At 64.3% G+C, this 16,463-nt stretch overlaps 1 protein-coding gene across 1 annotated transcript; it reads left to right on the top strand.

Moving 5' to 3' along the window:
• The first annotated feature begins 3,213 nt into the window (after positions 1-3,213).
• Positions 3,214-12,349, top strand: SHH (sonic hedgehog signaling molecule). Its single transcript, XM_030308891.1, is given in 6 exon segments — positions 3,214-3,540; positions 8,542-8,803; positions 11,526-11,838; positions 11,840-11,966; positions 11,968-12,156; positions 12,158-12,349. Coding segments are annotated over 6 exon segments (1,380 nt in total). The 5' UTR covers positions 3,214-3,243.
• Positions 12,350-16,463: the final 4,114 nt, after the last annotated feature.

The raw sequence follows: 16,463 nt of genomic DNA, 5'->3' as shown, positions 1-16,463 counted from the left end.
GGGCCAAGCTGGCCAGACCCCTTCCAGGGGCCTCTCCACCTAGTCAGCGGGATCTTCCACACTGGCTGAGCCAGGGCCTGAAGGCAGAGTGAGGAGGCCATCTAGCGGCGGGGGCCGGTGGGGAGGCGGGGGGCCGGGCCGGGAGGCGCCTCCTGGGGGGTGGGGGCAGAAGACAGCCAGCCACCTGTCCTCAGCGGGGATGCTGGTGAGGGCCGGAGGGATGAGAGGGATGGGAGGCGGAGGGGGGGGGAGGGAAGGGAGGAGGGACAGAAAGGGGGGGGGGGGCGGAGGGATGGTTGAGAGGGCACCCGAAGGAAGGGCAGAGCCCAGACCCGGCGGGAGCGGATCCTGAGATTACCTGGGACGCAGGGCCAGGCCGGGCAGAGCCTGGGGTTTGGAACCTCTGACCTGCGTGGGGAGGGGCCCGAGTCGTCTGGAGGGGGAAAGGCAAAGAGAGGGAGCCATCTGGTGTCTGGAGGTGGAAGACGGAGAGTGTCTGGTGTCTGGGAAGTGGGGAGGGGGCGGGACGAGCGGAAGGGAAAGTGGGGGGCTCGCTGGCGCCCTTGCTTCTAGGGCAGTAAATACAAACTGCACGTGAGTTTGGTCCGGACTCTCACCCCCCCCACCCCGCCCCCGCAACCCACAGCAGGGAGCAGATGCTGGGAAGTAGGCATCGGGGGCGTTTCACAGGCCGCCCTTATCTCATCCCTGAGGATGGCCAGTCCCGGGGGTGGGGCGGGTGCCCCCCCCACCCCCCCGGCAGGCTCTGGGGTGTCCGGGCGGGCGGGCGGGCGGCAAATGGAGGGGGACCCTGGAGTGAGGAGGCCAGCAGGCCTGGGGACCTCCCGGTGGCCTGACGAGGGCAGGGCCCAGAGGGGGGCCGACAGCTCCCTACGGCGGCTCCTCCGGCTTTGGCCTCCAAGGTGCCAGGTGCGAGCTGTGCACCGGCGGGCGGCCAGGCTGGAAACCCCGTGCCTCCGGGAACCGTGTGTTGTGGGTGCCCGCCACCAGGCTGGCCCTGGCTCCACACGGGGGTCCAGGCCTCCTTGGCACTGGGGCCCTTTCTCCCTCGCCCAGTTTGCAAGGAGGAGGCGAGAGAGGGGGGAGAGGAGGGGAGAGGGAAGGAGCCTGCAAGGTGGGAAAGGGAGAACAGAGCTGTGGCGTCCCCGGGGCTCAAGGCCCGCACCACCCAGCAGTGTCACATCCACCCTGCATGGTCACCGCCTGGGACAGGCCAACCCTCCAGGCACAGACAGTGTGACGTCTCCCGGTCTGTTTGCACCGTGAGCACAGACGCACAGACAGGCCCTGTCACCTGAGTGGAGACCCTCCTTCCCCCGCTGGCCTGGACAAAGTTGGGAGCTGCTTTCCCGCCTGGCCAGAGGCAGGCAGCCTCCTGAGATTGGTGGCTATTCACAAATCACAGGACGGGGTTGGGGGGGGGGGTGGCGCAGGTGGGTTCCATCTCTGGAGGTCTCAACTGGCTGGGCCCCAATATTCTTCAGCATCTTGGAGGCCCAGCTAGACGGTTCTCAGGGTGCTCGCCTCCCCCGCCGTGCCCGCCAGAGGCTTGCCTAGGCCGCTGGGAACACCCCATTGTCTGAGGGTCGAGCTTTCACCTCCCGGGCTGGGCTGGGGTCCAGGGAGACACTTCACTTCACAGAGGGACACTCCAAGGTCTGACTCTCCCCGGGGCCGGTATTTCCATTCTCCACAGAGAACCTTCCCTCCCTCCCTTCCTTCTAGAGCAATTCCTACATATGGGCGAGGTGGGGGTGGGGGGCGAGAAGGCGAGGGTACGTTCTGCAAAATGGGGGATTTCAGATTTTATTTTTCTGGTCCAAACAGGACTCTTTGGGGGGTTATTTTTTTTTTAATTCTGAAGGAAGCCCAGGGACTGAGGACTACAGGGTGGCTGGCTCTGAGCACGGAGCCCTCCTTGACCAAAACAGGGTCCCCCCAGGACCCTGCCCCCTCCCGGGCTGCAGCCCCCAGGCCCCTGACGGCTGGCTGGCAGAGCCCCATGGAAAGCCGGCTAGGCACGACGTGGAAGGAGCCTGAATCCCACATTAAGCTCATCCCTGGCCTGCACTTTGCTCCGATCGATTGATCGTGGGGGCGGTGTATGCTCAGCCTTGCCCACTCACCACTGCCCCCAGGCACAATGGGCCTCCGCCCACCACGCAGGCCCCAGCACCCGCTCCCTTCTCCAAGCTGGGGTGCGGCCCCCACACCCGCTTGGCCCAGCCAGCCGGACAGCCCCTCGGGTCGCCCTGTCCCAGCCCCTGAGCACGCCTGCATCCCATATTTTGGAGGGTTAAAAATAATGCATTCACTGAATCCCCATAAAAGAGCAGTATTTTCATATTTTTCTAAGGCGCTTAAGGCACTTCAAATAGCAATGCTTTAAGTTGTGGTCAGTGAGAATTATCACCAGAGGATGTTGAATATTCAGGAGGAGGCTCGGACCCTCTGTCTTTAAAATGCAGGGAGACCTGGCCTGCACGATAAAGTCTCCCGAAAACAACATTTAAATATAGGACCCGGGTAGCTTTGCCCCTCCAACATTTGAGAGACTATCTTTTTGATGATCAAAGCGTGGAGTGGGGGGGGGGGTCTAGACTGTCCTTTAAAACTTAAGTTGGTTTTAACTGAAGCACCTACCATTCTGGAGAAAGGGAAGGGGGAACGCGGTGCTGTGCACAAAGCGGGGGGTAACCGGTGTTATCCCGAGGAGCGTGCCTCCTCCCCTCCCGCCCACCTTTGTCTCAGTAAAGATTTTTTTTTTTAAACTCAAAGGCTTCAGGTGAAAATAAAGCCACGGCAGCAGCAGAAAAAAAAAATTTAGTCTTTTTTAGGGTTAAACATCAGAAGACAAGCTTGTGCTGCTGTGGCCAATCAGATACGCCCCTGCCAGCTATAATATAGCACCAAGGGCAGCCTGTCTCGCAAGCTCTCCAGGCTTGCTACCATTTAAAATCAGACTCTTTTTGTCTTTTGATTGCTGTCTCTAGCCCCAACTCCGATGTGTTCCGTTATCAGCGACCAGCAGCCTGCCACTCCAGCCCCCGTCTGGGTGGGGATCGGTGGCCAGTCTCCCGCAGCCGCGGCGGGCAAGGTTATATAGGAAGAGAAAGGCAGGCAGAGAGCGAGGGAGCCAGGAGCAAGCCGGAGCGCACGGGCACACACTCGCGCACACAGACCCGCACGGGGACAGCGGGAAGGCGCTGGGCTCCGGACGAGATGCTGCTGGCGAGATGCATGCTGGCGGTGTTCGTCTCCGCACTGCTGATGTGCTCGGGGCTGGGGTGCGGACCCGGCAGGGGATTTGGGAAGAGGCGGCACCCCAAAAAGCTGACCCCTTTAGCCTACAAGCAGTTCATCCCCAACGTGGCCGAGAAGACCCTAGGGGCCAGCGGACGGTACGAAGGGAAGATCTCGAGAAACTCGGAGCGATTCAAGGAACTCACCCCCAATTACAACCCCGACATCATCTTTAAGGATGAGGAAAATACGGGAGCAGACCGGCTGATGACTCAGGTAGAAACCCGGCGCTGGGGCGTGGAATGTGCTGCTTTCACGGGGGTTCTGTGTAACCAGCGGCTCCAGACGGAGTCTGTTTGCTCTTGAGGCCGAGAGCGAGGCGACTTCACCCTCTCCTTCCCCACCCACCTGCCTCCTTACCACCCCTTCCTCTTCGTGGAGGGGGAAAGGAGGCGAAGGGTCCAGCCGCAGAAGTTTAAGGTGGGGGTGGGCGGGGAGGATGGCAGATGTGGTCCACGGCTGTGGCCCTGATTTGATCTGTCCTGCTGGGACGGCCCTTCCCATCCTGCCTCACCTCTGGCTTGCAACTTGGGGAGACCCTCCCTCCGGGGGCCTCTGTCCTTCCCCAAGTCGGGGATGCACACGGAGGGAGGGGGCAGAAGTCCGCCCCCTGAACGTGAAGCGGCTTCCAGGTCACCCTAGAAATGCAGCCTGGGGCATTAGACAGGGGCGCTCGCTGGCTCCCCTTCTGCACGGGGCTCCTCCTTCCCACGGCCACCCCCACCCCGCCGCCCCCGGGGGGCCAAGGGCCCCCCGCACGGGGAAAGCCAGCAGGCAGAGCCCACAAGAGGCGAGGGCTCCAGAGGCGCCGCCTGGTCCCCGAGTGTATCACCCGGCCGGCCGCGCTGCCATTTCACCGCGGGCACTTGTGCCCGGCAGAGTGTGAATGTATTGATATTTCTTTAAGGATGCGCGTCCGTTCTCCCGAGCCCGCGGTCCTTGAGGGGAGGGACTTAGAACTTCTGGCATTGCATCACTCCGGTCCACCTGCCAGCACAGGAACTGGGGACTAGATATTAGCGGGAGGGGGCTAGGACGGAACAGCAAAGCAAACCAGCCGTGCCCTCCCTCCGGGCCTCCGTCTGAGACTTCTGGCTGCCGCCCTCCCCGCCAACCGTAGACTTTCTGAAACTCCATGCACGTATCACCGAAGCTGGAAATGGCTTTCCTGGCAAATATAGGTCAACATCCTTTTTATTGCCCTATTAAAATCTCCAAGTCCTACCTTTCGGGCTAGGAGCGCACCACCGCTGGCGGGGCGCAGGCACGGGGGAGGGCGGGCGCGGAAGGCGCCCAGGGGGAGCCCCTCCGGGCCGCTCGCTTCCCCGGCCCGATTCGGGCGGCCAGGCCGGACGGAGGGAGGAGAGGGGCCGCGGGCTGGAGCGGACGGAAGGGGCGGGAGGGAGCCTCGCTCTCGCATCTGCACGCGACCACCTTAAATCTGGACCGCGAGTGTGGACGCGCGCGCCTGTGCCCGGGAGCGGCGCGAGCCACAATGAACTCCGCGCAGGCCGCGGGGCGCCGGGGGCGCGGCCGGCTGCGGGGAGACCCCGACCCCGGTCACCTCGCGCCCCGCGGGAGGGAGGGGGCCTTCCCGGAGCCCCCCTCCCCCCGGAACCCGGGGAGAGGGGTGGCGCGGCCGGGGGAGGCGGCGGGGGCGGGGACGCGGAGGTCCCGAGCCGGCGGGGTCGCCGTGCGCCCGCGTGCGCGCGGGGCCGCCGCCGGAGAGCGGCCCCCGGAGCCCCCGCCGCGGGTCGCAGAGCCCCGAGCGCGCGGCCGCGCCTCGGCCCCCGTCCCTCCTGGTTGAGCTGTCCGCCGCGGCCCGGGTCTCCCGTTCCGTGCGCTGGGCCGGTCCTGGCCGTGGGCCTCAGCTGTGCTCCTACGTCCTTTACTGTCTTGCCCGCTTGTGTCTCGTCTCGTGCTCCGACGCCCCCCATGCCGAGTCCCTCCTCCCCCTGCCCCTCTCCCTGCCGCTCTCCTTGGACCCACTGCCGAGCCCGGCGCCCGACCACTCTCGGCCGCCGCGCGCGCTGGCAGCATTTGAACTTCTGACCTTCTGTCAACTTCCCTCCGACGAACGGAACGAAAACAAATACTTTTTTTCCTTAGGCTAGTGGCCATTCCCGTTCCCAGCACAAAAGGACGGGGGAGGGGCAGCCAAGTGGGGGCGGGGTGCGGAGAGCCGGGCCGGGATTGCAGCCCGGACCCCACGAATGTCCCCTGCAGCCGCAGATGGCCGCTGGGCAGTGCCGGAGGGTGCCCCTGGCGTACCCTGTCCTGCCCTTCCTTCTTCTCCCCTCCGAGAGCCGCGGAGGGGGCGGAGGCCGGGGTGGTGAGGGGCAGGGCCGGGGCCGAAGGGGTGAAGCCGGACGCCTCCCAGGCCGCAGGGGCCGAGCCCTCCTCGAGGACCTGTTCGCGCCCGCCGGCCCCGCGCTTCAAACAGCCTCCCGGATTCTGTCCTCAGGCGCGCGTGTCCCTCCTCCCCCGGGGCGGGCCGGCCCTCCGCGGCTCTGTGTGTCTCCGTCCCCCTAATGTGACTGCCGCCCAAGTCCCTCAACCATGGCAAGACCGTCCCCAGTGGAACTTTCAGAGCAGTTCTGGAACGCATGAGCTCCTGGTTAATATTAACTCGGAGAGGGGGAAGCGCAGACAGACGCGCTCGCCCCGCAGGCGCGGGTGCCAGGCGCGGGTGCGGCGGCCGGGGGGCTCCGGGGGCAGGAGGCGGCCTCCGGGGCAGGGCCCGAGGGCCGCGCTAGGGACGACCTGGGACGGACGCCACGCTGAACGGATTTGTGTGTGCGTGGCGGCCCGGCCCGGCGCGCAGGTGTGGGTTTGAGGAGGGTCCCCCTGTTTGGATAGGAGGGGTCTGTTTTCCCGGAGGGGGGGGGAGGGCGTGGAGACAGGTGTGTGGGGACTGGAGGGGGGGGGGTCCCTTTTGAAGCGGGGACACCCCTCCCCCGCACTGGGGAAGCCGGGCGGCCCTGCTCGGGCTTCTGGGCACCGAGCGGCTGCGCAGACTGGAGAGGTGGCGGGGGCTCGGGCGCGGGGACCGACTCGGCCTCCGCCCACACAAAGCCCGGCCCGGCGGCCCCGCTGGGCTTCACGGTGGCTGCACCGAGCCGGGCCGGATTCGCGGCCCACGACCCAGCGAATCGCTCCCCGGCCCGGGCTTCCCGGCTCCGCCTGCGCCCGGCCCGCCGGCCGGGTGCACAGCGTCCCGCAGGCGCGCGCCGAGGCCTCGCGGCGCCCGGGGGAGGGCGCGTGGGGAGCGGGGGGCCAGCCGGGCCTGGCTCGGCCCGGGGCTCCTCGCCGGGGGCCCTCCGCCTCGCGCCCGACTGGCGCAGCCCCGGGCGCTGGGGGGGTGGAGGGTGGGGGGCGCTGGCCCGCGGCCTCCCCATCCCGCCCGCCCCTCGCCAGCTGCCCCGTGGGGAGCTGCGACAGCTCCGTCCGCCCCCCAGGAGGAGGGAGCCGGGGCGGCGCGGGGCCGGGGTGCGGGCCGTGTGCGTGTGCGTGCGGGTGCTGTGCGCCTGCGCAGCCGGCCTGCCAGCCCGGCTCCAAACTGACCCTGGTTTACTGATTGATTTTCATGTAAAACGCGTTCAATCCTCAGGATGACCTCACTCAAACTCTGCCCTTCCGACTTTTTTTTTTTTTTTTTTTAAGAAAACCGCTGTGACCTGTTACCGGGGCCGCCCCAGCACCCCCCCTCCCCCGCCAATTTGTTGCATGTTTAAGTCCACAAGCGTATTACTGGGTGTTACTACTGTCCGACACTCAGGACTTCTGTTGCGCAACCTTCACCTCCCCCGGAGGCGCGGGCAGAAGACAGAAGTCCGCGCACGTCCCTGCCCGACTCGGTAGGGGAACCGTCCCCACGCGGCCCACAGGACCCCCGAGCGGTCTTCCGTCCACCTCGCTCGCCGGGGTCCACAGCCCAGCCGGCGCCGCCTCGCTCTGCGGGAGGTCAACTTGAAATTGCCCTGCGTCCCCAGCGTCCGCGTGTCTTGGGGACGCCCCTCGGCGATCCTGTCACCACCGGTTCCCCTCCTTGGAGCCCCTCGCCCCACCATCAGCAGGAACGTCTGGGCAGGGAGGGAGTCCACACACAGGGCCGCCGCTCTGCTGTTCCTCGCATCCTTAGCTGAGTGTGACCAGAGAGATCCGCGGGGGCTCCCCCAAACCCCAGCTCCTCGTCACCCCGGCTCAGGTCACGCCTCTTCAGCGTCCCTGCGCTCCCGCAGCTTCCTCGCCGGTGGGGGGGGGGAGACGCCCCGAGGGCTCCCAGGCCTCGGGCCTTTCCGCCTCCCCATCCCCCACCCCTCAGGCCCCACCTCCTCCCTCCACCTCTTAAGTTTGCTCTTCAAACTTGCAGGACGCCATTCTGCTCTGGGGCCAAGAAAACAAGAGGGGGGAAGGGAACAGGTTAAGGAAAACAAGAGACACCATCAGACCGCAGAAAAGCCGGAGAAAGGAGTTGTGTGGAGAAAAGGAATGCGGCTGTCCTGATAAAGAGTGTTTGTCGTCGGCCCGCCCGCACTGAAAATTATAGCTCACCTGCTTGCCCTTCAGTCGGCTCCCTCCTGCCCGTCCGGGCTATGGGCTCCCCGCCCCCCTCCCTGTCTCCCTTTGGCTGGATTCACGTCTCAGATAGGCACAGGGTAGGAGGGAGGGCCCCGAGATAACCCAGGGCTCTGCATTCTTAAGAAGCACACCGCATAGGTTCTGTTTCTGCGAAGTTGCGCCCTGGGCCTCTCTCCAGCCTCCTGGGGAGGGAGTCCGGCCAGGGAGAAGGGTGGAGCCTGGCGCAGGTGTGGAGAAACGGGGCCACCGAAGGGGAGCTGGGGAGCAGAGGGCGCCTGGGGGGTGGGGGGGAGTGGGCCACTGCCTTGGGGGCCTGGCCGGTCCTGCCGGTCCTTGTGTGAAACACGCAGTTCACCTGGTTCAAAAAGACTTCACCTTCTCAGGCCCATGGGTGCTGCGCTATGTCAGATTGTCGGGGCGAGGCCCTCGGTTCATCTGCAAAGAGGACCAGCCCCTCAGGCAGAGCCCCCCCCCCCGCCGCCCACCGAATTGCCACGGCCGCCCAGGCCCCCCCCCCCCCCGCGTCTCCACAAGGCCCTGATCCGCAGGCCCCAGGGCCGGGCAGGCCCTGCGGGGGGCCGGGACGGGTGGTGGGCCCAGACACTCACGTCTACGGGGTCCCCCTTCTCTCGGCAGCGCTGTAAGGACAAACTGAACGCGTTGGCCATCTCGGTGATGAACCAGTGGCCCGGGGTGAAACTGCGGGTGACCGAGGGCTGGGACGAAGACGGCCACCACTCGGAGGAGTCGCTGCACTATGAGGGCCGCGCGGTGGACATCACCACGTCAGACCGAGACCGCAGCAAGTACGGCATGCTGGCGCGCCTGGCCGTCGAGGCCGGCTTCGACTGGGTTTACTATGAGTCCAAGGCGCACATCCACTGCTCCGTGAAAGCAGGTGAGGCTGCCGGCGGGGCCTGCTCCACAGCCCCCGCCCCCCCCCCCCCCACCCCGCAGCTCCAGATCTGCCCACGAGATGTCCCCGCTGCGCCCTGCAGCCTGACTCGAGGGAGGGAGACGCGGGGGGGGGGGGGGGGGGGGGGGGCAGCGTGGCAATGGCTCGGGTTGCTATTGTGGGAACGGACCCTGTAGAGGTGCATCCCGCCAGCCAGGAATCGCCCCTGCTTTGAGGCCACCGAGGCCCGGGGGGGGGGGGGGGGTCTCCAAGCCCAGATGCAGAGGGCACAGGGCTTCCGGAGCCTCCCCCCACCCTGCTTCCGGAGCCCCCTCTGCAGGTGGCGAGACAGGGAGGGTGGGGGAGGGGACTCTCCCGGTGAGAGACTGAGCCCTGCAAGGTGAGCCAGCTCTGGCCTACATTCTTCCTCTCCTTCAGGGCTCAGGAATCAGGCGGCCCCCATCCAGCTCCCCAGCACAGGAGGGGCGCCCGGGGTGGGAGCCTCGGGCCTCTCCCCTCCCTGCTGAGCAGCTTGGATCCTAAACTAAGGCAACTCACTGGCTAAGCCTTTGGGGAGAGGCCTGGTGGGAGGTAATAAATCCAGTGGTTACCACTTCCAACATCTGGAGGCCGCCTGCCCAGAAGCATCCCCCCCCCTTATTAGGAGCCAGCTGGGTGTCCCTGAGCCACAGGCAGGGCCGGGAACACCGATGGGAGCCTGCAGCTGTAGCCGGCCCTGGCTGAGGGGGACTTTCCTGGGCCTACAACGCCACACTCTGTCGCTGGCGGGGAACAGCCACGCCAGCAAGGCACTGTTCCCGCGGCAAACAGCCCAACCCGGAGGCTATTTATGCAGATGTCTGCATCTCAGCCTAAGGTGGTGCATTTAGCAGAGCAGCTCGCAGTGAATTTCGGAGGACCGGTGTCTTCCCCGCGCCGTCCCCCCCCTCCCGCCCAGTTTTGCCTGTTTGTCTCCTACACCGTATTTTAATAGCATGTGTTAGCAGCAAAACGCTCTCGAAGTGTCAAGACGCCCTTCGTAGCTGAGGGAAATAGTGGCTTCTTATCACAACAGAAGGAAAAGGTGTGGAGGGGGCGGGGGGGGGGGGCGGTGCGGGGCGTACGGCCAGAGAGGGAGGACGAGCAGGCGGCGCCCCCACTCCGCGGGACTCCCCGGGGAAGGTCGCGGCGGCGCTCGCGGCGGGCCAAGGCTGTCCGCGGGGTCCCCCTGGCGGGGGTCCCTAGAGGTCTCCTCGCAAGTGAGCGGTGGTAATCCCGCCCCAGGATCCCGCCCGGGGAGGGCAGACCCCCGGGGCGCGGAGAGCCGCTCATTGGCATTCGGCGCACACGGGCCGGGGCGCGGGGCGCTGCGTGTCAAGCAGGGTCGTGCGACTCGACGACTCGGGCTCGCCTGCGCCCCGGGTCGCATTCCGGGGGGCGACGGCGGGCCTCCAACGGCCAGGCCCGCACTTCATGCCGCAGAAACCGATGAGAAGATTAAAAACCCTGTGTAATTCCAGCAGGAAGATTCTTTCTCGCGATCTCTATTTGCAAAACGCATGATCCCGGAGATTGGAATGCAAAAGACACCAGGCCCTCCCGGCCCCTCCCCCGCGGCCCCCTGCGCGCCGCCCGGGCTCCGCGCATTGTCCTCGGGACAGTGAGCCTCAGAGAGCGACGGAGGGCTCGGGAAAGCGGGTAGTCAAGGGGCCTTGAGAACCGGCCGCTTCCAGCGCTCGAGCAGGCCCCGCCATTTAAAATTCAAATACACATCTTGAGCGCTTGGAAGAGGGAGGCCTGGCTGTGCAAATAGTGCTTGTGAGGCCCGGCTTCTGGAGAGCCCGCGTGTGAATCGCAGGGGGGCGGGGGGTGGGGGTGCACCTGAGCAAATAGGGAGGGGGCGGCCGAGAGAGGGGATGAGGGAAATGGAAGTGGCCCCTCTTGCCAGAGTGTCTCCCAGTTATGGCAGAGACCACAATGACAATGCCGGGCCCTTTATTGGATTTTAATTAGAAAATCCACACAAGCCCCGGATTTTCACACCTCGGCCAATTCCCTGGAATGTTTGTCCAGTTGCTACAACTACTACAGCTATTTTGCACTCCCTGGCCACCCCCCTGCAGCACACCCCCCCCCCCTGCAACCCGCCGGCACCGAGGCCCCCGGCTGGGCGCTGGGGGGCGGGCAGGCGAGGGGTCCCCGCGGCGCAGCGCGGGTGCGGAGCGCACGAGGGGGCGCCGCACCCCGCGCCGGGGGCGGGAGGAGGAGGAGGTGCACCCCGGCGCCCGAGGGAGCTCGAGGAGGCTTCCTGAGGAATCTGAGTGGAGAGCAAATACCCCGCGAATTCAGGGCGAGGCCGGGTGTGTGCTGAGCCGGGGGATGGGGTGGGAGGAAGGCGGAAGGGAAGGAGTGTAACCGGCCTCCCGCCGGAGACGCCAGCCGACCTTTGTCACCTCCAGTCCAATCTTAAGAGAGCCGTTGAGGAATGTATCTGCAGCTGAACTTTGTCACCGAGACGGCGGGGCCGAGGGAGAGGGGTCCGCGCCGGACCCGCCTGGACTCTCTCCCCGGAGCTGCGCGCGTCCCGAGTCTGGGGCGCGGGACCGCAGGCGGGGGCCCCTCCCCTCCCCCACCCCCCCACCCCCACCCACCCCCCGCCGCTCGGGCCTCTTTGCAGGCGCTCACCACCCTGTCCCCTCTTGTCTCCCTTCTCCTCCCCCCGCAGAGAATTCGGTGGCGGCCAAATCCGGCGGCTGCTTCCCGGGCTCGGCCACGGTGCACCTGGAGCAGGGCGGCACCAAGCTGGTGAAAGACCTGCGTCCCGGGGACCGCGTGCTGGCGGCCGACGACCAGGGCCGACTGCTCTACAGCGACTTCCTCACCTTCCTGGACCGCGACGACGGCGCCAAGAAGGTCTTCTACGTGATCGAGACGCGGGAGCCGCGCGAGCGCCTGCTGCTCACCGCCGCGCACCTGCTCTTCGTGGCGCCGCACAACGACTCGGCGGCCGGGGAGCCGGAGGCGCCGTCGGGCGCGGGGCCGCGCCGGGGGGCGCGCCGGGCGCCGGGCGATCTTCGCCAGCCGCGTGCGCCCGGGCCAGCGCGTGTACGTGTGGCCGAGCGCGGCGGGGGATCGCCGGCTGCTTCCGGCCGCCGTGCACAGCGTGGACGCTGCGCGAGGAGGCCACGGGCGCGTACGCGCCGCCACGGCGCAGGGCAGCCATCCTCATCAACCGGGTGCTGGCGTCGTGCTACGCGGTCATCGAGGAGCACGGCTGGGGCCCATCGGGCCTTCGCGCCCTTCCGCCTGCGCACGCGCTCCTGGCCGTGCTGGCGCCCGCGCGCACGGACCGCGGCCGGGGACGGCGACGGCGGGGGCGGCGGCCACCTGCCCCCGCCCGCGCCGGCTGCGCCCGAGGCGCCGGCTGCGGCCGACGCGCCGGGTGCCGCGGGCATCCACTGGTACTCGCAGCTGCTCTACCAAATAGGCACCTGGCTGTTGGACAGCGAGGCCCTGCACCCGCTGGGCATGGCGGTCAAGTCTAGCTGAAGGCCGGGGAGCCGGGGCGGGCGCGGGGGTGGGGGCCGGGGGGGGAGGGTGGGGGGGAGCGACAGCAAGGAACAGCAACAGACACGCGGAAAAGCGCACGGAATGAGACTTTAATTATAATAATAATTAATAATAATAATAATAAAGTAGGACAGTCCAAAGTAGACTATAAGGAAACAGAGACCCTGGGAAGTTTTGTCATTGTGTTTAGTTTATATATATATATTTTTGAATTTTTTTTGGTTGTTTTATTTTGTTTTTTGTTGGTTTTTTTTTTTCACCTCTCCTGGCTATTTATTTGTTTGGTATGAATAGATGTTTTAAATAATATGAACCGGACCTTCAAGAGCCTTAAATAGTTTGTTTCTTGGATAATTTATTATTATCATGTGAACTGTACTCACGGGGGTGAAAGATTATTTTGTGAGGCCAAGCGACCTGCTCAGAGTCTATTTTTCTACATGTCCCTCGCCCTGACCTTCAGAAAGCCAACCTGCACACTCCATATCCCCTCCTTCGCCACGCGCCTGCTTTTCGGCAAATGTAAACTGAAACATGCTTCGTGGGGGTCCACAAATTATATTTTTATACACAGAATTGTAAATTAGATTTTTTGAGAGATCAATACTTAACTGAATTACATTTCATTTTTGAAATAGTGTAAAATATGAAAATATATTATTTTAATTTAACTAGTTTGCAGCGTAGCGGCCACCTGGCGGGCTGCCTTCATGGCTTAATATTTGGTTCTCATCACCATTTTGGCCACATCCTTGGAAGTTGAGACTGTTACACGCACACGCGCACGCACACACGCACACACGCACTGGTTTTGTTCTGTTTTTGTTTTTGTTTTGGACAAACTGGAAGAACTCTGTTATTTTTAACTTCAAAGAATTTATTAGAAAATAATATTTTTAAAAAGCGCACATAGTGATGAGCCCACAAGGACAGAGGCTGTAGTTTGTACAGAGAAAAACAAAGGATGTTTTTGCATTAATAACTTGAGAATTAACTGCTGTAAATTTACTAAAATGTATTTTTGAATATTTTGTAATAGTTTTATAGAAATAAAATGTACCACGCACAGACTGGTTAGTATATCCTAACTGAGAATTCCTGTCGCAGCCCCTCTTTTCTTTTCCTTTTTGGCTTCTCTGTCCGGGAACCTGGTGCTGACAGGAGTCCCCAGCGTTATATTTTTAGATGTGTTGCTTATACTGTGAATTCAGATCAGCTTAAGTAGGAGACCAAAGTAGGAAACCAAACCGACCCGTCTATTGTCATCGCTGGAGAAGCCTCAGCTCTGTTTGTATCTGTGGGGTGTGCGTCTTGGTGCGTCCCCCCCCAGGCCGGGGGTGCTGTGTGGGGGTGCCGCTCCGCCCCCACCGCCAGCCCCTTCACCGCCACCGCCCGCCCTGCGGGCCCAGAGGAGGCGGCCCCGGCGGCATCGCCCAGAACCTTCTCCCCAGGCTCTGGGTAGCTGTGGGCAGGCCTCGTGCATGCCACGGGGAGGGCCGGGTCCCCCGGCCTGGAGGGAAGGAGGGCTCTAGCTGCTTTCTAAAGTACTGGGGGACCCCTTCCGGAAGGGCCCCCGAGGAGCGGGCCAAGTGTGCGTCTTCTGTGAGCCCCCAGGCCCTTCGTGGCAGAGCCCCTGAGGCACGCACACTGTCCACCCGCTCTGGGTGGGGGGCACCCTCCCTCCTCCCCCGTCACAGCTGCTCGCGTCAGGGCTTGCTGGGGTCCTTGGGCCTCGCTGAAGCTGTCAAATCCAAGCTGTCTGTCTGGAGTGGTTGTTAGGTGTAGACCCTTGTCCCGAGGGCGTGGTCCTCCTCTGGCGGGCACCCTGTGGTTGGTGTCCCGTGTCGGTGGGTCTGGGGGAAGGGGCCTAGGCCGTCACCCTCCGTGCTGTGGCGTACGGAAGGCCACGGTCGTGTCCGTGCCCTGGGCCAGGCGTCTAAGCCGGGTGCGCTAGGCGGGCACAGGGCCTCTCGGCAACGCAAGCCTGTCCAGAGGCCGGCCTGGGTCTGGGGAGCAGAACCAAGCCTGACAGCTCGGGGCAGGCCTCGGTCCGGCTGGGGCCGGGTGTGGACACACAGCTCCCAGAGGCAGGCCTGGCGTGGTGTCCGCGGCCAGAAACGCGGGTCCCTGTGCCTCTTCCAGAAGGCCGGGGGCCTGGATGGATGGCACCAGGGACAGGGGCCCGGCGTGCGGCCCGGGGCTTGCCTGCTGAGGGCTTCCCAGGGGTCGGGCCCTCCGGGCAGGCGTGTCCTTGCTTTTTCTCTGTAAAAGACTTTTCTTTGGCCTTCTGGGTAGTTAGCAGGTGCAAGGCTTACCACCCCTGGTGGAATGTGGTGGTTTGTGTTCCGTTGACTGTTCCCTTCTGAGTATGACCGGCGAGAGAGAACCAGACACACTGGTGGCGTGAAAGCTCCGGCTTCGTTGACGGACTGACCGATTGGCGGTGCGGCCGGACGGGCCCGCGAGAGGACCCGAGCGCCGGCCGGGCCCCCAGGCCCCCCCCCCCACCCTGGTGACCGCCAGCGCCGGGGCGCCGGGGCCCTGAGCCACGCCCCACCCTGGCCAGGCCTGGGGGCGCCCTCTCACTGCTCCCCGCCTCCCCGTGCCGCGTCTCAAGCCCCTTGCCCACCTCTGCGTTCAGAATAGTCTGTCTCGTGGCCAAGGAAAGGGAGCCACGTCGGAGAGGAGCTCCACACAGGGCGTCAGGACGGCGCCGCGGCGCCCCCACCCGACCAGGCGGCCGCTCCGTCTTCAGGGCCCACGGCGTGGAAAGTCTGTGCGAAGTGCCCGCAGGCTGTCGCCGCCAGCCTCGCTCCCGACGAAACGCGTATCTATTCCTGTCGAAAGCGTGTATCACAATGTACTTGAGACCGTTATCTTTGTGCTCTATTGTTTGAACAATTAAAGAAGTTACAGAGACCGTCTGCGATGTCTGCTCTGTGGCGGGATCCCTGTCTCGTGCTGTCACCTGCGCTCCCCCCCGTACTTCCCTGAGCTTGTGAAGATGTGGCCGAAAAGGTCTCATTGAGCGCAGACCGCAGACCCCTCGGTGGGCGGGTGTCGGGCGTGGGGACTTCCCTCGCGGGGTGGGCACGTGACTCATACGTTTGGGGGAGCCCCTGGGGCTGGGGTGGCGGGGGGAGAGACAGGACTGGCCTGTCCTGGGGGAGGCCCTCGGCCGTCAGCATCACGCACACATGGCAGACCGTGGCCAGACTCTCAAAGAGCGCCAGTTGGTTGCAGACGTGACCGGGAAGTGACGAAGGGCCTGCGGTGCGGGGCTGGCTCTCCGGCAGCGATCTGGGCTCTCTGACGACCCATCCTTCAAAAGCACAGTTTCCTCAAAGGGGTTGAGAGGCCCTGGAAATGCACTTCCACGTGGCCTCCTATGAGCCGGGCTCAGAACACTCCCACGCGCTCTGCTGGAGGTATGTGTTTGGTCAGGGTGGGGGGCGGGGGGAGGTTGGTTGGCAAATTATGGCCCCGGAGACAGATCCGGCCCTTGGCCTGTTTTTATTACAGCCCGTGAGCTGAGATTGGTTTTCCCCTATTGTTTCCATCGTCGAAAACGAAAAACCTCAAAGAGTATTTCATGACAGGTAAAATTAGGTGAAGTTCAGATTGCAGTGTCCATCCATCACGTTCTAGAACTGCCCCCACTCATCCCTTCACACGCTGTCTGTGGGAGCCCCTGGGCCCACACGTTGCATCAGAGACCACAAGGCCGCAGAGCCTGAGATATTCACTAGCTGGGTCTTTACCGAAAGAGTCTGCCTCGTGTGGTCTGGGATGGGGACACGTAGGGTGTCGAGGAAAGCAGCCACACCGCGGGGACAGGAGGCCGGGGCTGGCACAGAGGAGGGCGTAAGCCATCGGGGCACAATCTGTCGCGATTCAGGTGATGACCCCACTCGGTTCCGCCCCTTACTCAGAGCCACAGGGAGGATGACAAATCCGGGGAGACCCGCCAACAGCCACTCGGACCCGGTGGTGTTAACGGGCAAACCTTAACGCTCGTCGGTGTGAGCGAAACCGGAAGGTCCGCGTAAGGTAGGGAAGGGGCGGGACTGAGAAGAGGAAGACGTCCGCGTCT

The sequence above is a fragment of the Lynx canadensis genome, chromosome A2, assembly GCF_007474595.2.
Source record: "Lynx canadensis isolate LIC74 chromosome A2, mLynCan4.pri.v2, whole genome shotgun sequence".
Taxonomy (NCBI): domain Eukaryota; kingdom Metazoa; phylum Chordata; class Mammalia; order Carnivora; family Felidae; genus Lynx; species Lynx canadensis.
The sequence above is the reverse complement of the archived record's forward strand: the minus strand, read 5'-3'. Positions and strand labels throughout refer to the sequence as shown.